Source organism: Palaemon carinicauda, chromosome 30, assembly GCF_036898095.1.
Source record: "Palaemon carinicauda isolate YSFRI2023 chromosome 30, ASM3689809v2, whole genome shotgun sequence".
NCBI lineage: Eukaryota > Metazoa > Arthropoda > Malacostraca > Decapoda > Palaemonidae > Palaemon > Palaemon carinicauda.
In genome coordinates, this window is record NC_090754.1 from 72,133,857 (window position 1) to 72,157,856 (window position 24,000).

General features: G+C 34.2%; 2 protein-coding genes across 3 annotated transcripts in view; one reads left to right on the forward strand and one right to left on the reverse strand.

The window, feature by feature from the left end:
• Positions 1-3,531, forward strand: part of LOC137623838 (adhesive plaque matrix protein-like) — a 15,299-nt gene extending 11,768 nt beyond the window's left edge. The window contains exon 3 of the mRNA XM_068354646.1: positions 2,722-3,531. Within this exon, the coding sequence (XP_068210747.1) occupies positions 2,722-3,498 (777 nt within the window). The 3' untranslated portion in view covers positions 3,499-3,531. The remainder of the gene's footprint in view (positions 1-2,721) is intronic.
• Positions 1-24,000, reverse strand: part of Ttc1 (Tetratricopeptide repeat domain 1) — a 538,489-nt gene that overhangs the window by 238,805 nt on the left and 275,684 nt on the right. The gene's annotated exons all lie outside the window — the stretch shown is intronic.

Sequence of the window (24,000 nt, forward strand, 5' to 3'; positions counted from 1 at the left end):
TTTCATAATCATTCCAAAATCCTACTACATGCTCCTTGTAAACATGTATACTGGCTGCCAGGAAGGACCTGAATTTATGCGGGGTCTGCACGGTCGAACAGTTAGTCGAACCCGATTGTCGAACCCCGTTGTCAAACGGTTTGAAGTGGAGTCTGTCACAAATGCATAAGGTTTGTGGACAATGGAGGCCCGTCCACAAAAGTCAGGCTAGAACAGACTTTCTTCCAACCATTTGACAAACATGTTCGACAACAAAATACCCCGTTCACATGTTCGAACATCACATCAAACTCTTGTCTGTTGAACCGTTTGACCGTGTAAACCCGCCCTTAAGGTATTAAAGATCAAACTGAAGGTCATAGCATATTTTCATTATTATAATGAGAACTAGACTGCAATTCATTATCATGTTATGGAGCCGTTCACTAAAATACTAAGTCCTCCCGATTTTTTTAGACCACTTAAATGATATGAAAAAGTAAAACATAAACGTATCTATATATTTTCAATTAAGCATTAATTTGATTTCATATCATGATATCCATTGCTATAGTTATTAATACTGCGCTTCATGTAATTATTTATAAGGGGGAAAAGTTACCAGATATTTGAAACGAAAATCTTGAAATAATTTTTTTAAAAACCCAGACAAATTACATTCCAAAACTCTAAGTAGATGGCCCCTAACTGCATTTGCTTTAAATCCTCCTACTTTAACCCTGTGTGGATTTTTTTTTTTTTTTATGCATCATTTTACTTTACTATCCAACCTCTTGGGATAACTAGGGTTTAACCCTGGATCCACTTGGAGGCTGGATAGATTCACTGGCCCTAGTGCCAGGCTATACAGATCCATAATTCCAATTCAATCCATATAAAATTCGAAATAACCATTAATAGAAATCTACCAGGTAATTACAATAATGTCGTATTTTCTTATAAGGTTATCGTCATGAATTGTCAGTGATAAAAAATGTTCTTTTCAATAATCTATCTTTTGTCGAAGGACATTGCGATAATTCAAAAATCTTGTGGTGTAAATTGTGGAAATACCTATGACATATTTTGAAAATGCGATATTATAAAATCTAAATGTTGAAATAATTTCGAAACATGTATTAAAAACAGGAAAATATTCATGAACAAAGAAATAATTTATAATTTCAAAATACGATATTAATATTAAATATTGAAATGATTTCTAAAGCATGTTTTAAAAACAATAAAACTTCCATGAAAAATATTCTAAAAATTAAATATAGAGCCATTTTCAAAATGCAATATTCTTAAATCTAAATATTGTATTTACTTTGAAACGTATTTTTTAAAACAGGAAAATAATCATGAAAAGTTCTTATCATTATGAAAACAATTTCAAAATATGATATTTTTATCAAATATAGAAATGACTTCTAGAGCATGTTTTCAAAGCAATACAATTTTCATGAACAAATTCTTATCATTAAATATAGATGCCTTTTCAAAATACGATATCAACATGAACTATTGAGATGGTTTTTAAAACAAGTTTTCAAAACAGGAAAATATTCATAAACAAAATCTTTCAATTAAAAATCGAAACATTTTCCAAAATGCGATATTTTCCAATAATAATTATTGAAATGATTATGAAATATGTTTCCAAAATATAGTCAAATATTCATGAACAAATTCTTATCACTGAACATAGACCATACACAAAATCCGATATTCTTAATAATGAATATAGAGATGATTTTGAAACCTATTTTCAAAAAGAAAAAAAAAATCCAAGAATAAATTTTCTTTAAAAATCGGAAAATTCCAAAAGGCAATATTTCTAACATTAATTATTGAAATGATTTAGAACACGTTTTCAAAACAAGAAAATTTCCATGAATAAATTCCATCATTGAACTTTGAAATGATTTCATACAAAAGTCCAATTCAAAGAGCCATCAATCAGCCATCCCCTGTGGAGCCTTCAAATCAGAAACCTTGCACCCAGCTTTCGACAATTACCTTCCCCAAATGAGCAATCAGCGTTCTCTAAGCTCTTTGCGGCTTCTGGTCTTTTTAAGACGAACTTAACCCAAGTTGTAAGTCTCAAAGCCACAGCAGATTTCCTTTTTAACCTCATTTAAAAAAAAAAAAAAAAAAAAAAAAAAAATAACTGACAAGATGATATGTCTCTTTTTATACTTCATGTATGAAAGATCTGTTTTAATGTTGTTACTGCTAAAATATTTTATCTTAATTGTTCATTACTTATCATATAGTTTATTAATTTCCTTATTTCCTTTCCTCGCTGGGCTACTTTTTTCTGTTGGAGCCCTTGGGCTAATAGAAACCTGCTTGTCCAACTAGGGTTGTAGCTTAGCTAGGAATAATAATAATAATAATAATAATAATAATAATAATAATAATAATAATAATAATAATACTGGAAAATGATTGGTTTGAAACCTCCATAGATACCTCGTATGTATTTTGACTTAAATATTCGTTTATTTGTTTTTGTGACTAAAGGTGAAAATGAAGTGTAATATGTTGTTTTTCTCAATTATTAAACTTCAAATGATACTAATAATTTCACATTATACAAACCTCAATCACAACCTTCCCAACTCCAAACCCCCAACACAATACAACCCCAACAATACCGACTACAAAACCCTTCATTTCGCTTTGCAACAAAAACCTCAAAAAATCACAAATATTTCATCAACTTAAAACATTCAGGTTCCTGCAAAGTACGACTTCGTCTACGGCGTCAAGGACGACTACAGCGGCAACGACTACGGCCACCAGGAAACTCGCGAAGGCCACACGACCACGGGCGAGTACAGAGTCCTTCTGCCGGATGGCCGTGTCCAAGTGGTGACTTACAGGGCCGACGAAACGGGCTACCATCCCGTTGTCTCCTACGAAGGGGAGGCCAAGTATCCTGCCTACAAGCCTCAGTCTTATAAGCCAGATCCTTACAAGCTGCCTCCTCCTAGTCATCCAGCTCCCTACAAGCCAGCAACCCCTCACCACCAAGTGCCTTACAAGCCAGAGCCTTATACCCCAGTGCCTTACAAGCCAGAGCCTCATACCCCAGTGCCTTACAAGCCAGAGCCTCATCCCCCAGTGCCTTATACGCCAGAGCCTCATACCTCAGAGCCTTACAAGCCAGAGCCTTATCCCCCGGTGCCTTACAAGCCAGAGCCTCATACCCCAGAGCCTTATCCCCCAGTGCCTTACAAGCCAGAGCCTTATCCCCCCGTGCACTACAAGCCCCTCGCTCCCCATCCCGCACCCTACAGGCAAGGCCCTCATCCCCCATCCCACCATGAGCCTCATCATCACATAGCTCCATACAATGCAATTTCTCCACACCATCCGGACCCCTATGACCCAGTCCCATACAGTCCTTATAAACCGAATCCATACAAATTAGCCCCATACAAACCATTGTATACAGAGTCCAGAAACAATGAGGAGTCAGGGGAGACCTCTAGTGAGGAAAAGAAATAGTTTTATATAGTGCCATTTATATCATACTTAGAAGTAGTGTATATATAAACCTCAAGAATCTATTCTAGTATATTCTATAAATTATCTTTTTTAATAATTTTTTTTTTTATGCAGCATTTAACATGACTGTGATAATTTTATGTATGGTATTTGTGACTGAATCTGTTAAATGAATACTTTATATACACCAAGGATCGTTTAAATTAACTTTTTAAGAAGGATGAGGATGGCAATCCTGGGACAGAAATTTTAAGTCACCATCATATTCATCATCCCGATTTGCATTTACTTGATGATCCCTCCAGAACTCCGTTATGCCTTCACTATTGAAAATAGTGATGGTGGTAATGTGGGATAGGAATTGGCAATACCTTCTAGTAGTATTTATATCAAAATTATTATTTATATGTATACTGATTGTGTGTAATTTTCAATGTCTAATCCGTGTATGTAATTTTCAATGAATGACATGTGTGCGTAATTTTTTGTCTAATATGTTTGTATGATTCTTAATGTCTAATCCATGTGTGTAGTTTTCTGTGTAAACGTGTGTCACTTTCAATGTCTATTCCGAAAAGTATAAACATGAATTCTGGTATCTCCATTTTAGTCTTTCAAGGGAATGCAATCCACAACATTTCCTCTTTTTGTAGTTAATACATACGTTAAATTGTACATACTGTAATGACTAAAATTCCAGAATTCCTTATAATATACACGTACAGTTATGGACGTATTTTTCTATTAAACATAACTAGTATTTGAGTTATTTATTTGCCATTAGAAGAAATTCTAATATGCTGGAATCATGACAAGAACAAAAGAAAACGTACGACTGCTTTGAAGGAGAAACTAAAGCATTAAAGACAATATAAGAGTTAAAGAGAAACTATAAAGAATGAAAAGATACTTTCGAAACTTTTGAAGTAATGAGGTTTCTCTCTCCTGGGAGCCTCAGATACATAGGAATTTCTGAAAGATAACAAACCATTCATAAAGATACTAAAAGATAAAAATCGAAAGATAACAAAACCATTCATAAAGATACTAAAAGATAAAAATCGAAAGATAACACAACCATTGATAAAGATACTAAAAGATAAAAATCGAAAGATAACAAAACCATTCATAAAGATACTAAAAGATAAAAATCGAAAGATAACACAACCATTGATAAAGATCCTAAAAGATAAAAATCGAAAGATAACACAACCATTGATAAAGATCCTAAATGATAAACAGTTTCTGAAAGATAACGAAACTATCGATAAAGATCCTAGATGTACAATTTTTGAATGATAGAAAAATCTTTGATAAAGATCTGTAAGATAAACAATTACTGAGAGATAGTAAAATCATTGATAAGGATCCTAAAAGCTAAAATAAAAATAAAAAAAAAACAAAATCCTTGATAAATATCTTGAAAGATAAATAAATTCTGAAAGATAACAAACTACTGATAAAGATCCTACAAATAAATGCTTCTAAAAGACACCAAAAATCAATTGAAGATCCTAAAAGATAAAAAAAAAAAATATTCCAGATGAAAAAATATTCCAGATAAAAAAAATATTGCAGATAAAAAATATTGCAGATAAAGATCCTAAAGAGATAAAAATATTCAAAAAATGACAAATGCCAATCTCATCATTTCAACAAACCTTTCTTTATATTAAGAGTCATGCCTCATATAAATTGACTTTGATTTTATCAAAACTATTTTAGCCAACATAAAATTAGTCGCCCTATTGCCATTCAAAACAACATTTATGGGATACTTCAGTCGACCAGAAATAAAACAATATACACATCATTAACATTATTACTAGAAATTAGGCCTTGATAAACTATTTCCATATATACGAATGGTTGTTAATACTCTTTTTTTAAACTTTAAACTATTTCCATATACAGTATACGAATGGTTGTTAATACTCTTTTTTTAAACTTAAAAAAAAATTTTGAACGTGACACAAATCAAAATGAATGTCGATATCTAATAATAAAAAAGTGTCTTATCTCTTGTAAAATGAGATAACATAATTTGGAAAGCATTTCATAGTAAACCGAACCAGGTCTTGAAACTAATAAACACAAATTCTGTGAAACTTGAACTAAACAATACATTAACATCGTGCAGCTATTTGTAGGAAACTTCCAAATACTCAGATATTTTCTGGAAACTTAATATACACACACAAAAATAAAAATAAAAGTGATCTTGAACCTGATAGCAAAACCCCTCGAAAAAATAAACTGAATAAAATGAACCCGTTCCTGTACGCGAAAACTGAATAAAATTAACTAGTTGTACACGGAAAGCGTCAAATTTATTTGTTTAAGGTAAAAAAAAAAAAAAAAAAAAAAAAAAAAAAAAAAAAAAAAAATAGAAAGTCTAGTTTCGGAGAACATAAAACTTAATCAAATTAACAAGTTTCGGTAAACAAAAAATAAATAAAATTGACTAGTTTCCGTACACGAAAAACTGAATAAAACGAACGTTTCGTGCACGAAGAGTTGTATAAAAATGAAACAGTTTAAGTACACGGAAAACTGAATAAATAGAAAATGTTTCGGTGCACAAAAAGTTGCATAAATGAACCCATTTCAGTATATGAAAAAACTGAATAAAACAAACATTTTTCGGTGCACGAAAAGTTGTATAAAATGAACCCGTTTCAGTTCATGAAAAACAAAATAAAACGAACATGTTTCGTTGCACAAGAAGTTGTATAAAATGAACCAATTTCAGTACACGAAAAACTGAATAAAACGAACTTTTTTCTGTGCAAAAAAGAGGCATAAAATGAACCAGTTTCAGTACACAAAAAAACTGAATATAATGAACATGTTTCGGAGCACGAGAAGTAAAAATTGAGCCAGTTTCAGGACACGAAAAACTGAATACAACGAACAGGTTTCGGTGCAATAAGTTGTATGAAATTAACCAGTTTTAGCACACGAAAAACTGAATAAAAAGAACATGTTTCGGTACACAAAAAGTTTTACAAAATGAACCAATTTCAGTACACGAAAAACTGAATAAAACGAACATGTTTCAGTGCAAGAAAAGTTGTATGAAATGAACCAGTTTCAGTTCACGAAAAACTGAATACATCGAACGTGTTTTGGTGCAATAACTTGTTTGAAATGAACCAGTTTCAGTACACGAAAAACTGAATAAAACAAACATTTTTCGGTGCACAAAAAGTTGTATAAAATGAGCCAGTTTCAGTATTCTAAAAACTGAATAAAATGAAAAATTTTCGGTGCACGAAAAGTTGTATAAAATGAACCAGTTTCAGTCCATGAAAAACTGAATAAAACGAACTTGTTTCGGTGCACGAAAAGTTTTATAAAATTAACCAGTTTCAGTACACGAAAAACTGAATATAACAACATGTTTCGGTGCACGAAAAAAATGTATAAAATAAACCACTTTCAGTAGATGTAAACTGAATAAAATGACCATGTTGCGGTACAAGAAAAGTTGTAAAAAATGAACCAGGTGCAGTACACCAAAAACTGAATATAATGAACATGTTTCGGTGCACAAGAAGTTGTATAAAATGAACCGGTTTCAGTACACGAAAAAGTGAATAAAACGAACATGTTTCGGTGCACGAAAAGTTGTATAAAATGAACCAGTTTCAGTACACTAAAAACTGAATAAAACGAACATGTTACTGTGTACAGAAAGTTGTATAAAATGAATCAGTTTCAGTACACGAAAAACTGGATGAAAAGAATATGTTTCGGTGCACGAAAAGTTGTATAAAGTGAACCAGTTTCGGTACACAAATAAACAAATTTCGGGACACAATATCATTGGATATATTTGTCACATTAAACTTAAATACGAGGGACCATACTATAAGGGCTAAACTTTGATTTCCTAGAAGTTTTATTTATCCTCTCCGAAATATTATGATCCACATAAAACTGAAAACGAATAAAATCATTCCATTCCATGTCTCGACTTCGTATTAGCAGATAAATTCTTTCGGTGTTATTGGTAAGCAAATCACATAAAAATAAAGAAGTATGTCCTAGCTACGTTTTCTTCTACACTGCAACCGTCCTCAGACTCCACGTCAGGAATTCGATCAATGTACGAACCTAATTTCAACTCAATTATCATTTCGTTAATATATTGTCCATTTTTATGTTAATGCCAACCTTACTGACAACAGCTGTTAAGTGTAAACAAGCAATCGTTACCCTTATTTGACCATTTGGCAGCCTATAAAAAACTGCATTGTCTCTAAATAAAGTTATTTTTACGGGAGTTGTCTTCGTATTAATTCCTACTCCACTCCCGTCACATTCTAAATATGACGCCATTGTATTTCATGATTTGTAACTCTTTCAGCTATTTATCAATTTGGGCTCAAGACCGAGCGCCAGGACCAAGGAGATCATTCAACACTAAGGTGAAATAACAAGGGGTGGGAATACCACTGCTACACCATGAAGTAAATGCTGAGAGGTTAGGAAGCGAGACGGAAATTTCTGGAATGGAGGTTAAGTAGAAAGCTATGAAGTGGGTTCAACCAGGGGCTGGAGGGATACTACAGAAGGTGCACTGAGCGCCCTCTCCTACGGTGGTCTGGATACAGCTTGGAGGAAAAATAACAGAATTAATCCTTCTAGGGCTACAATAGTTGGGAAGTGGCCTTCTAAGAACAGTTTAATAACCATAAGACAGTAGATGCTAACAAGCAATCTCTCGTTCGTTAGTGCTTTGCTATTTGGGATGAGAACAATGTTGAACGAAGATTGAATTGAACATAACATTTAGGCCAAATACTGGGCGTCAAAGACCATTCAGTGCTATATAATGCAAATTAACCAATCATACCCGTACACTCACACGAACTGGTATCATTTTAATTTATAAAACCAATTACACAACTTTCATACAATAACATCTAAATGCGAAATAAGAAGGGATTAAAGGGATTAAAAAATATTATTAAAATTAATTAAAGCTTGTGATATAAACCAATACTCTGTATATATTTTTTTTGAAGTTTAGGGTATTACAATTTTTCCCCATTATATCTCTAGATGCTGGTATAAGAAAGGGTGTCCTTATTACTGGATGAAAGGACTTAGGACATACAGTGGTTCTTAAGCCAAGCTGACACTTGCACGAATTTGTGGCATGCATTGTCACAACTCGAGTTGTGAACTGGCATGAACTCGTCGTGAACTGGCGTGAAGTGGTCGTAAACCCGTCGTGACATCGTGGCATGTCGTGGCAAGAATTTTGAAATGTTCAAAATTTTGGTCACGACAAAATTTCGTGACCGGGTCGTGAACTATGCGCGACCTGTTCGTGAACTTGTCGGGATGATGCGGGAAGTGCGCAAGCTATGCGTGAACTCGTCGTGCCAGTTCGTGTCAATGTGGACAGGTCAGCTGTGATTCTGAGGTATTTTTCTTTTTTTTTATTTTCCAGTTAGTGCCACAGAATGTCACGACTTACCACGACAAATTCGTGGCAAAAAGTCGGGCAAGTTTCAGGGTACATTAAAACTTTTTTGCATTGCGCCCCCCTTCTGCATTAAGCATAGATCCCATGCCCCCCACCCTTCCCACCCTTGAAATTTTTGCCAAACTAGAGAGTACCGTATGTATGTATGTACTGTTTTTATAAACAATATGTTTTTGAGCCATTTTATTCCAGGATTCTGTGAAGAGAGAGAGAGTGTGTGTGTGAACGAAAGTTAAAGAAAAAGAAAGACAAAAATACAGACAAAAGAAAGAGAAATAAAGAGAGAGTGGGGGAGAGTAAATGAAAGAGCGTGAAAGGAAACAAGAAAGTTAACGAGAAAAAGAAAGAAGGGGAGGGAGGGAGGGAGAAACAAAGAGGAAGAGGAAGCAGGAATGTGGGTGAGAGAGAGAGAGAGAGAGAGAGAGAGAGAGAGAGAGAGAGAGAGAGAGAGAGAGAGAGAGAGAGAAAGGTTAACACAAAGAAAAATCACATAATGGAAGGCAAGCATACCATATCTGCACTTCTGACAATTAATATACATACCGGTTTACACAGATGTGTACATGCCGGTACATAAGAATTTCAAGTTCAAGAATACACGAAATTCATAACGATTCACACAAATGAGCATAAATACATAAGACAAACCGACATATAGTTTAATAACTATTTTAATATAAACATAAAATTCAATGCATATGCATACTAACAAATAAATAAATCCACACACACACACACACACACACACACAAATGCATATATATTTTCTATACATGTGATAAGAAGTTAAAATGAACTTTCAAACTGCGTACCCACATAAAGAGCTTAAGAGCTTTGCCAGTGTGGAGTCTGAGTGATGGATGGATGCTGAAGAAAAAAAAAAAAAAACATGAATATTGTATCAAGTTATTTGAGAAGATCCGAAATTAATTATGAACTGAGTTATAAGTATGATGACAGGCAACTTGAGTGACATAGCTAGACGCGATAATAAATAAGTGGAACAGGTTATCGGAACATATGAATTCGGATAGATAAATCAATTTAGAATGGAATATTTTCGTTAGTTATTGCACTAATGATAACTTTGTGCAGCTGCTGATTCTCATCTTAATTTGTTAGACAGAAACTTACGGTCTATTAAATTTCTTATTCCTGATCTAGATATTAATCTTTGGCACCATCGTTCAATTAGTTCATTAAGCATGTTGCATAAGATTTTTTATAACTCTGACCATCCTTTACATTCAGATCTCCCTGGACAATTCTATCCTGTTCGTAATACTAGGCAGGCAGTTAATTCTAATAGCCAGGCCTTCTCCATCACGAGGATCAATACTACACAGTATTCTAGAATTTTTATTCCAGCTGTTACCAAATTGTGGAATGATCTTCCTGATCGGGTAGTTGAATCAGTAGAACTTCAAAAGTTCAAAGTTGGACCAAATGTTTTCATGTTGACCAGGCTGACATGAGTCTTTTTATAGTTTACATATGACATATCTGTTTTTGACGTTGTTAATAGTTTATATAGGACATACCTGTTTTCACGTTGTTACTTTTTTTAGAATGATTTATTGTTAATTTATTCTCATCATTTATTGATTTCCTTATTTCCTTTCCTCCCTGAGCAATTTTTCCCTATTGGAGCCCTTGGGCTTATAGCATCTTGCTTTTCCAACTAAGGTTGTAGCTTGGCTAATAATAATAATAATAATAATAATAATAATAATAATAATAATAATAATAATAATATATGTGATTACACTTAAAAATCACCTAATAGAAACTACTGCAATCAAACAGTTTATACAGAAATAGATGTATAGAGCAGAACTGGCGTAGTAAATGACTGTCATTTAGTGGTGGGAGGATAAAATTGATTTTGGGAGAACAATGGAGAAAAATAGTGTCCTTTGTAATATGATAAAATTACTTAAGGAATATAGGAACAATTGGCCTGAATGTCAGAAACATTCCACTCATCTAGAAACATTATATGATGTTGACGATATATGAAAGATGGGAATATGATAGAGAAAACAAATCAAAATGCTGGTATAGAAATATCACAGGAATAAAAAAAAAAGAAAAAAAAGGAAGAGTAAAAATGGATTTTAGATGAAAGCTGGAATATCATACAAGAGGAAAACATAAATGTAGTGTGGGCTATTGTTTATATTTGAAAACAGACATCAGAGAGAAGTGTGGCGAGACAGATTGTTGATGTCCGTGAAGAGAAGATGAGAAAAATTTCTTGGAGGGACAGAAGCTGGAACAAGAAAGGGTTTTTTAATAGTCAAAGAGATTCCCGGAGTGAGAAAGAAAGTTGTACTAATATGGGATCTTTACGCCAGGAAAAGAAAATATATGAACGATGGGAAGAATAATTTTAAAATGGCCACTAAAACAGCTTACTCCCAGGGAGTAGCTATATTTGACCCACTATCATAAGAACTGGCTTTAGATGAGTGAACCACCTTTGGAATCATTACAAAAAATGTCCTATATTAGAGAGCCATACACTTACTCAAAGCCTATCAAACCTCTCCTTACCATTCACACCTTAATAAGTATGATGATGTCTGTTTCTTAAAATTGCATTTAAGAATACCCCTTCTTAGAACGCACTTTCGCGAAGCACTCTTATCATTTCACGGCAATTTTTACTTGCCAACATCAGCATTAACATTTAATCTATTTAACACTTAACGTACAATCTTCTCTTCCACGAAAGAGAGTTGACTCTGCACTACATTCATGACAGTCCATTAGCAATCTTCTGTACACACCCTGCTACCTTCCTTCCTTCCTCTATTCTCCTCTTCATCCTTTATATTTAGCGGAAAATACTTATATAAATCAACCACTTCCATTCATATGCTATACATACTAACATTCATTGCCACATTTCCTAGTTTCAATTTACCATTTCAACACTCCTCTTGCTCGCATGGTTTTCAAACTCTTACCTCTTTTGCTAGGTTGGATATTTTCTCTTTTCCTATTCCATTCTTGCCGATTACATACTTTTTCGCTCTGTCTGTAATTATATTAAAAGGATCAACTTCTAACCATCTGGGTAGTACAGTGGTAACGTGCTCGCCTAGTATTCGCATGGCAACAGATCGATCCCAGCCAGGGACAGAGTTTAAGCTTTTTATTGGGGAAGCCACTGCTATGGTTGGGCTTATCAGTCTGACGTTCTCGTGAGTATCAATTTTGACGAAACTGGAACTGAAACCAAACACCTATACCTTTACGCATCAAGCTAGTAACGCTCCCACTAACATAGTCCAACAAACGCTTCACTTAAGTTATCAACAATAACATTATTCTCTGTAAATTGCATTCTTAACAACCTCCCCATTGTCCCATTATTGACTCTCGAAAGGAATCTAAAGGATTTACAGATCGCTTATAAATGGCAGAGGAAAGTCCGTTAACAATGCCCTACAGAATTACCATAATTATTATTATTATTATTATTATTATTATTATTATTATTATTATTATCATTATTATTATTAGCTAAGCTACAACCCTAGTCGGAAAAGCAGGATGCTATAAGCCCAGAGGCTCCAACAGGGAACATAGCCCAATGGGGAAAGGAAAAAGGGAAAATAGAATTAGAGTAACAACATTAAGATAACTATCTTCTATATAAACTATAAAAACTTTAACAAAAAAAGCGGAAGAAAAATAAAATAAGATAGCATAGTGTACCCGAGTGTACCTTCAAGCAAGAGAACTCTAACCCAAGACAGTAGAAAACCATGGTACATAGGCTATGGCACTACCCAAGACTAGAGAACAATGGTTTGATTTTGGAGTGTCCTTCTCCTAGAAAAGCTGCTTACCATAGCTGAAGAGTCTCTTCTACCCTTACCAAGAGCAAAGTGGCCACTGAACAATTAGTGTAGTAACCCCTTGGGTGAAGAAGAATTGTTTGGTAATCTGTGTTGTCAGGTGTATAAGGACAGAGGAGAATATGTAAAGAATAGGCCAGACTATTCAGTGTGGATGTGTGTGGGCAAAGGGAAAATGGACCGTAACCAGAGAGAAGGATCCAATGTATTATAAACGTTTAGAATTTGAAAAACTTCCATAACAAAGATTTTTTTTTCTCGATAAAAGCGTATGAGAGAGAGAGAGAGAGAGAGAGAGAGAGAGAGAGAGAGAGAGAGAGAGAGAGAGAGAGAGAGAGAGAGAGTCTAATCAATGCGTAGATCACCACCACCATCAAATACCATCGAGGTCAAATCATAACAGTAATGGCGATAGACGCTGCTTTCTCCTGGACGCAAAAACGCTATATTGCTGTTTCGGTTTCTCATTACCTAAATGATCCGAATGAATAACTGTATTGAGATCGTCTTAGGAATCCTGCATTTATTGCACTTTACAATCATAACAGCTTCCTTCTTTTTTGTTTCCGGAGAGAGAGAGAGAGAGAGAGAGAGAGAGAGAGAGAGAGAGAGAGAGATACGTGACACTTGTTGTGGCCAATGTGGTAACGTTCCTGACTAGTGAACGTCAGACGGGTTCGAGTCCCACATAAACTCGTTAGTTTCTTTGGTCACTGCAACCTCACCATCCTTGTGAGCTAAGGATGTGGGTTTTGGGGGAGTCTATAGGTCTATCTGCCGAGTCATCAGCAGCCATGGCCTGGCCCTCCCTGGTCCTAGCTTGGGTGGGGAGGGGGCTTGAGCACTGATCATATAGATATATGGTAAGTCTCTAGGGAATTGTCTTGCTAGGGCATTGTCATTGTCCCTTGCTTCTGACACTCCTGAGCCACCATTAAACCCTTAAAAAGGACGTTCCACAGATCCTAGAGTAATGCTTAAAGTCAACCGCACGAGGTGCACTGTCGGCACTTTCCCCCTACGCGATTTATGGCAACCGGACGCATTGTTAATCAATCAAGTCTAAGATTTATGCATTTCCTGAAATATTTCATTCTTAAACATTTAATCATTAAAAAAATCATAGAACTAATAAATATTCAAACATGGACTCAAACATTATTTTCATTTCTTCAGGATCTTATACTATCGAAAGTCATGTTGATTAGATATTTGTTGATCAACAAATGACAGTATTCTGACGTGGCAGATGTGGTTAGAAAAGTCAGCTCTAACTTGATGCGTAAATGAACTTTGGTACAAGATGGGAAAACTCAGTTTACGTAGCATTTCCTTTAGGTATATGTTAAGTGGCAAATATTTTGTTGGTTTATTTTTTGCTTGTGAGCAACATTAAGCAAAAACTTCAAAACCAATTTCAACGAAACTTGGGGGACGTGTTGGGGTATGACCCAAGGACAAACCATTAGATTTTAAAGAAAATACATTGAAGTAAAAGTACGCAGTTGAATTAAGAGCAAAATAAGACTGCTTGGCGTAGTGAAGGCTCTCTAATGAGCGTCCCTCTAGCTCTGGCACCATTCCCGATGAAAAATAAAAACTACAATAAAAATAATCTAAAAATACAAAACTAGTAAAATCGAATAAAACAACAAAAGAAACATCCAAATAAAGAGTAATCCCTCACCAAATCCTAGACAAAAAACAAATCATTAAAATAGTTAAAAAGTGAAAACGTTAACCACACGTGACCGAGACCCCTAAGACGAACAACAGGTAATGAGCAACGAAGGATTCTTCTGTGGTTCCTGTGTGTCCAACCGCGTCAGTGGCTCCTTAGAGGCGGAACTTAGCTATGAAGGGAAACCGCGACAGTTGGACGGACGTCAAAACTGCTATGTACCTCGTCTTTTATTTTCTGTTTGTTTTTTAAATTATAAAGTTCGATAATCTTATCGTGTGTAGAGATTCATTTGTTGTTTCAGTGTGTTTATTAAGTATATATACAGTAAGCGGAATAGACTTAATGTATAACCATTAGAATCAATATAAAAATACACTATATAAACAGTATATATATATATATATATATACATATATATATATATATATATATATATATATATATATATGATACTAATGGTTATACACAAGTCTATTCCGCTTACTGTATATCTATATTTTAAAAATACACCGAAACAACAATATAATATATACTGTATATATATATATATATATATATATATATATATATATATATATATATATATATATATATATATGCAATATGTACTATACATCATATACTATATATATATAACTTATATATACATATATATATGAATATATCTATATTAAATATGAATGAAAAGAGAAGACTGAAGCTGTTGAGATGAGCTGTTTAACTAGCATATAAGAAGTAAGAACTGACAGAGGTATAAATGTGGGGATACGTATAAATAGTAAAACGATTAACGCAGATGAATGGAGGAACCAGAGGATTTAGAGGTGGTTCGGTCACGTGGAGAGAATCGACAACAGAAATTTAGTGGAATTAACTTCATTCAGAACTGTAAGGAGGTAGGAGGAGAAGACTAGGAAGGGTTAGATATATGAGGGGAGAAAGAGTTATAGGAAAAGAAGGACTCTGCTATCTGGAAGTGCAACAATACATACAAGACGAGTAAATAGTTCTGTGTATATAGGTGTTCGAGACACACAGCTGGGACTTTTGTATGAAGTACCAATTATTAGGGAAGTTTTACTACACAAAAGTTTCCTATATAATCCAGGAGATGAAGAATATGTCAGTGTCTAGTCTTAGTAACATGCATAACTAAAAGAAGAGAAATTTCACTTGACATTGCAGGCATAATTATGTTAAAGCCAATAACACAATCCTGAGGCAAAAGAAGCAGTAAAAACATAACAGGAAAATAACGCAACAAGCAATTTTGAGGTAATTCCCATTATGCAATAGTTATTTTGAACCAATTTTAAATCAATTATGATATTTACAAGTATCCATTAGCTTAATAATCATTGTCAATATGTATCATACTACTAACGGATCTTTTTAACGTTCTATGATTGTCATCATTATCAAGTTGTTCAGTATGTGAAGGTGTGTTTTTCTTCTTCTTTGTCTATATCTTTTCCCACTTCTATGTGGGGTCGATGTTTCTGACCAACTTCCTCCATCTACCTGTCCCACACTTCATCACCGGTTAATCCCTTTGATCGAAGGTCATCCTTGATACAATCCACCCACCTTCGATTTGGTCTCCCTATCCTTCTCGTTCCCTGTACCTCCATTTCCATCACTCTCCTCCCAATATACTGTTCATCTTTTCTCATGACATGACCATACCACCTCAGTCTACTTTCTTGGATCTTATCTGATAGTTTTCTAACTCCTGTGGTACCCCTAATTACCTCATTCCGTAAGGGAAAAAGAGGTACCACTCCCACGAGTGCCATAATTCAGCGCCTTCTTAGTTATCTATGAAAAGGACTAAGAGATGGATGCTTTGACACAGCGGGTAGTTCTAGAGGCTCCCCCAAACCACCTATCTCTAGCTCACAAGAACAGTAAAGTTCTGGACACTATTGAAATCTATAGGGCTTGTTTGGGGCTCGAACTCACAACCAACGGAACTTCAGTCGGGGACGTTACCAATAGGCTCCAACAATCCAAAAAGAAAGGATAATCAATGAGATCATAACAATGATCATTCTTCTTTTGTTATAATAAGCCAAAGAGTCGTTCTATGTTACCAAGAGATTATAGTATTGCATCTCCCACTAGGCAGGCAGTTAATTCTAATAGCCAGGCCTTCTCCATCATGCGGCTCAATACTACAAAGTATTCTAGAAGTTTTATTCCAGCTGTGACCAAGTTGTGGAATGATCTTCCTAATCGGGTAGCTGAATCAGTAGAACTTCAAAAGTTCAAAGTTGGAGCAAATGTTTTTATGTTGATCAGGCTGACATGAGTCTTTTTAATAGTTTAAATATGACATACATACCTATTTTGACGTTGTTACTGTTTTTAGAATGATTTATTGTTAATTTGTTCTCGTCAATTATTTATTTCCTTATTTCCTTTCCTCACTTGGCTATTTTTCCCTATTGGAGCCCTTGAGCTTATAGCATTTTGCTTTTCCAACTAGGGTAGTAGCTTGGCTAGGAATAATAAAAATAATGAAAATCAACGACCTTCGTCCAGATAAAATACACATATACCTACACCTACACATACACATACACACACACCTACGCATACACATACACAAGGCCTTCCTTCCAAGAACTTGGCATCTATTATTATTATTATTATTATTATTATTATTATTATTATTATTGTTATTATTGTAATTTTTATTATTATTAGCTAAGCTACAACCCTCATGGGAAAAAGAAGGATACTACAATCTCCAGGGATCCAACAGAGTAAGAAACCTAACGAGGAAAGATAATGAGGAAATAAATGAACTATATATGAGTTTTAATGAATAAAAAATATTAAATATTCTAAGAACAGTAGCAGCGTTAAAAATAGAAATATCATACACAATCAATGTAGAGAGACGTATGTCAACCTGTTCAACATGAAAATATTTGCTGTAAATTTGAACATCTGAAGTTCTACCGATTCAAAAGCGAGAATATGAAGATCATTCCACAATCTGGTCACAGCTTCAACTATACTTCTAGAATACTGGTGTAGTATTAAGCCTCATGATGAAGGCAAGTCTTAGAATTAACTGCACACCTAGAACTATACGCACAGTGTGGTACAGGATGGGAAGATCTAAATTAAGGAAAATCTTATGCAATGTGACGGGCCAAGAGAAGGTTGTGACTCAAAGACAGTATGAAAGCAACTGAGTGAGTTTATTGTAGAACACTCTCCTTTATATACAAAATCTCAAAGCAACAAAAATTTTCATGATAAAAAATCGACAATTTTACAGAGGAGAAAAGCAGACATGTTTATTCTGGTTCTTTTTAGTGCGAGGGGAGAGCAAAGATACAAGCACAAAATGAACTATGTACGATCGTGTGACACACGGTTGGTACAGCAACATGCACAAAGAACTAACTTGCCACAGGTCATCCCCAATAAAAAATATCTACCACCACTCCTTATAATGTCTCCCTAAATCTGCATATCCATTAAACCCCATCTTAGCCAGTTTACTTCTTCTTTCCCACTGTTATCCCTACGTGAAGGGGTCGGTTGCTGGATGCAGCCCCTCCAATGCCTTCTATAATAGGCATCCTCTTTGACCAAACCTCTTCTCTCCATATCATCCTTCACCTTATCTAGCCATCTAATTCTCAGCCTCCCTCTCGATCATCTCCCCCTAACAGGTTCCTCCCAAGCCCCCCTCACTCCCCCCTCCCACCATGCATCGTTAACACGTGCCCACACCATTTCAGTCTCGACACACCTTACTACACCTACCATTCTTTTTACTACACCTGCCATTCTTTTTACTACACCTGCCATTCTTTTCACTATACCTGCCATTCTTTTTACTACACCTGCCATTCTTTTTACTACACCTGCCATATACCTGCCATTCATTTTACTACACCTGCCATTCTTTTCACTATACCTTCCATTCTTTTTACTTACCTGCCATTCTTTTTACTACACCTGCCATTCTTTTTACTATACCTGCCATATACCTGCCATTCTTTTTACTGCACCTGCCATTCTTTTTACTACACCTGCCATTCTTTTTACCACACCTGCCATTCTTTTTACTACACCTGCCATTCTTTTTACCACACCTGCCATTCTTTTTACTACACCTGCCATATACCTGCCATTCTTTTTACTACACCTTCCATTCTTTTTACTATACCTGCCATTCTTTTTACTTACCTGCCATTCTTTTTACTACACCTGCCATTCATTTTACTACACCTGCCATTCTTTTTACTATACCTGCCATTCTTTTTACTACACTTGCCATTCTTTTTACTATACCTGCCATTCTTTTTACTTACCTGCCATTCTTTTTACCACACCTGCCATTATTTTTACTACACCTGCCATACTTTTTACTATACCTGCCATTCTTTTTACTACACCTGCCATTCTTTTTACTACACCTGCCATATACCTGCCATTCTTTTTACTACACCTGCCATTCTTTTCACTATACCTGCCATTCATTTGACTTACCTACCATTCTTTTTACTACACCTGCCATATACCTGCCATTCTTTTTACTACATCGGTCATTCTTTTTACAACACCTGCCATTCTTTTTACTACACCTGCCATTCTTCTTATTTCTTCATTTTCCAATCTTTCAAGCAGTGATATTCCCATAATCCACCTCAGCATTCTGCCATATGCCATACCCCATAAACTTTGTAAAAAATACTACTGTATCACAGTTCCGTTTTCATTATTTTTCTATTGACAGTTACTGTCCTATTCATAAACGTTCAATGAACTCCAAATATTCTGCAAAATGTAGTTTTATAGATAAGACCCATGTTTTTTTTATTACAACCTGGTAATAAATTCTTCTTCATACAGCTTGAAAAACAGCGAAAAATTTTATCCTCACCACGCTAATATAAATTCCATTTCAGGTACATATTTATACTTAATATGTAAAATGCTATATATATATATATATATATATATATATGTATGTATTTATATATACACATATATATACATATATATAGGCTAAACATGTACAGTATATACATACATATATATATATATAAAAACTCTAATAATATTTGAGCTTGGCAATAACTATCTTTCCTTGCCTTGTGTATAATTAACGTTTTAATACAACATTGCGATACTTAATTTGGTGGTAATTATTCACTGCAGTAAGGAAAAAATCTAAATAAAAAACTGAAGGTTTAAGTTAGTTCAAAATGAAAAAGAAATATACTTTCACGAATAAAACATATTTACTTAGAATATTTATTCAGAGTTGTAGACAAAATTTCACACCAATGAAAATCATGATTAGCTGCACACACAATATAAGATATTTTGATGGTATTGACGTCATCTAATGCATATTAGAATGAAAAGATACTTGGTCAAGTTAATTTTGGTCCTATTTTCAAGCAGAATTGTAGCAAAATGGTGATGTGATATTAGCCAAGGTCAAAATTTGCTATATTTAACTGTAAAAAAAATAACTACTAAAAATAAGCAAGATACTTTTTGTTCTATAAACGACCTTTAAAAAAAAAGTTTATTTATATTTCCGACAGATTTTGCGAGGTAAAACTTTTAAACATCTGATTATATGGATACAATATATGCATACATTAATTTGTTTATCAGAGCAGCAATTGCTTTTCACAGCTTGATGCCAAATCAAAGAAATTCATTTACATTCAGCTAATTTTCCTCTATACTTATTAACATTAAGCAAGCACTGACCGTAAACAAGTGATAAAGATAATGCACTCGACATATAAGTAAGAACGACTTCTATCGACGAGGTGTATATATATATATGTATATATATATATATATATATACATACATACATAAAGTACATACATATATATATATATATATGCATATATACAGTGCATATATATATATATATACTGTATATATATACATACATACAGTAAATACACACACACACATATATATATATATATATACATATATATATACATACAGTACATATATATATATATATATACATATACATATATACAGTGCATATATATATATATATATATACATACAGTACATATATATATATATATATATACACATACTTACATATATACAGTACATATATGATACATATATATATATATATATATATTTATTTATTTATATACATACATATTGCCATGTTAATTCAAGGGCATAATAAATACACAATATCTCAGTGGGGTACAAATATCAAAGGCAGCATATCTCCAGAAATACTGCGTTCCGTTAAAAGCCTTTATATTAAAGTGTAATTCCATCATTAAACCAATGTAGTCCTGATGGAAATTCACGTAAAAATTGATTGTATATATGTAGAATATTATATATATATATATATATATACATATATATATATATATATATATATAAATGTATATATATATATATATATATATACATATATATATATATATATATACAGTATATATATATATAAATATATATCTATATATCTATATATATATATATATATATATATAAATTTATGTATGTATGTATGTATGTATGTATATATTAAACAAACAATAAGTAAAATCAATGCAACAACATTGAAGCGGATCCCACCAAAGCAATTATACCAAATTAGTCATGCAAACATCCGAATAAAGTACAACTGTTGCGGTATACTCATAGGTTACGGTGACCTACGTCCTCATGGTGAGGAAAACGATAGTTATTAAAATACGTTAGAACATCAGAAGGAATTTCTGAGTTACTCATTAAGGGTAGTGCTGCTTGAGGGAACAGAGGGCGATTACTATTATTAATATTATTATCATTACTTGCTAAGCTACAACCCTATTTGGAAAAGCAAGATGCTATATAATTATATTTCAGATGTCGTGTCTAATCTATTAAGAGAAAATGCATCGGCAGGAGAAAAGTCCTTTCAAGATAACTAGATGATAAGAAATTAGCAGAAACACGATCCTATAGATGGAAGCGACTGGATGCAGCCCAAAATCTATGACATGCTCCTCTCATAAGCATCGTGTTTGGCCGCTACCTTCTCACAGCTGATTTATGTAAACATAATGTTAACTAAGGGGGGGGGGACTCAGTAAAGCACAGATCTCCACCGCAGTAGCTTATTTCCTGACATTTTGCTTGACGTTGACCTTTGACCTTAACAGGTATTGATTGGCGTGGATTTCCATTCACTCACATATGAACCAAGTTTGAAGTCTCTGACAACGATGTCCAAACTTATGATGACTGATTACGTGATGTGGACGTTTTGTTCGTCCGTGACCTTGACCTATGACCTTCAAAAATTTAATCATTTCCAGCTCTTTACATAAGTTTAAAATCCCCGAAAGTTTCTTTACTTTACGATAAAAATTGAGGCCGAATGGTTGATGACCAGAATTTGACCATTTGCTTGACCTTGACCGTGGACCCGACCCTGACCTTCAACCTTAACATGCATGAATTGGCGCTGATTTTCATACACTCAAATATGAACCAAGTTTGAAGTCTCTGTGACAACAATATCCAAACTTATGCTGATTACGTGAATAGGACATTTTGGTTGACTGTGACCTTGACCTTCCAAAATTTAACCATTTCCAGCTTTTTACATTAAGAGTTAATCCCTGCAAGATTCATTACTCTGTGATTAAAATTGTCGCCAGGAAGGTGTTCACTATCAAACACACAAACACTCAACCTGGGGGTAAAACATAACCTCCTTCCAACTTCGTTGGCGGAGGTAATAACAAAACAGATTACAATATAGCTTATTTATGATACTTCAAAGGTGACCAACGTGGCTGGCGTGGGCAGTACATCCATTTAAAGCTTACTTAAGGAGTAATGAGATGATATTTATTTGTAAGCAAAGCAAGATAGCAGAGCAAAGACTATATATATATATATATATATATATTTACATATATACATATATATATAGATACATAGATATATAGCTATATAGATGTATAGCTATATAGATATATAGCTATATATATAGCTCTCTCTCTCTCTCTCTCTCTCTCTCTCTCTCTCTCTCTCTCTATATATATATATATATATAGCTATATATCTATATCTATACTATATGTATGTATCTATCTATCTATCTATCTATATATATATATATATATATACAGTCTTTGCTCTGCTGTCTTGCTTCCCTTGCAAATAAATATCATCTCATTACTCCTTAAGTAAGCTTTAAATGGATGTACTGCCCACGCCATTTACTGTGTGTATATATATATATACATATATATATATATATATATATATATATTGTATTGTATATATATATATATATATATATAGAATCTCGCTCAGATCTCCCCGTCCCTGAGGTAGGGAGAGAAGGAGTAGTCATACTGTGGTGAGAGGGGTATGTGTGTGCGTGCATATCTAAATACTTAACCGTCATTTCTGACGGGTCAAGTACACTAGTGCTAGTGTAGTAGCAATGAGGAAAAAAGACGAGGAAAGTTGGAAAAACATCCGCACACCGAATGAGCCAGGTCACTCAACAGCACCCACTAAAGAAAACACCTGTAGGAGACTTACCTGGCGCCCCTCCTCCTCTTCCTCCTTCAAGGTCAAGATGCGGGATCGTGGCCGAAGATCTTCAATGTCACCCCATAAAAACTCTCTTACCGCAAAGCCCAAATGGCATTCTAGGCTCAGCCTCCGTTGGATCAAGATGCTCACGCAGGTAAGGTTAAAAATATCTTTTATGGGATTTTGAAAGGCAGTACGTTGACGTTCGAAAGCTCATTTGCATACGAGGGAAACTTTATGCACGGTTCGGTTATTGGTCAGTTTTTCTTCAGCGTAAAATAACTGTTCATATTTCAATGTTCTTTTCTCTTTTGTCAAATAATTGGAAGGAAATCATCATTATTTTTATCAACACCGATTCACTTTGCATAAAATATATGTGGCATGATGTAGAGCGAAAATATTGTAATTGTTCTTGTGTGAAGTTGTCTAGGAGATTTCTTTCCCAAAGAGAGAAATAGAATCGATGTTGAAAAAAAGGAATGATATTCGAATGTGGTCATCCCCAGGGATGGTCTGATTATATCTAGGGCTGAGTACAAGAAGGGCCAATGTCAAAAAATGGCCGATTGAAGATAAGACCATCATTAAACTAAAAATTTATCTCTGTATCAGTACTATAAGGGCTAATGTCGTCCGTGGGTTCACGGAGCTACACTATGCACTCTATTCTAGCCAAAGTCAAGTAACAAATGAAAATATTCATGCTAGAAAGGCCAATGTCGCGACTGGCCCTTGTTACATTCATTTATTACAACCATAGAGGGCCACGTGGGAGGCCAATGTCAACTTCAGCCTCTCTTGCACCCAACGATTTTAATAATTTATATGCGTACATAACTTCATAAATCGTTTCTGTTACTAATGTTGTTGCA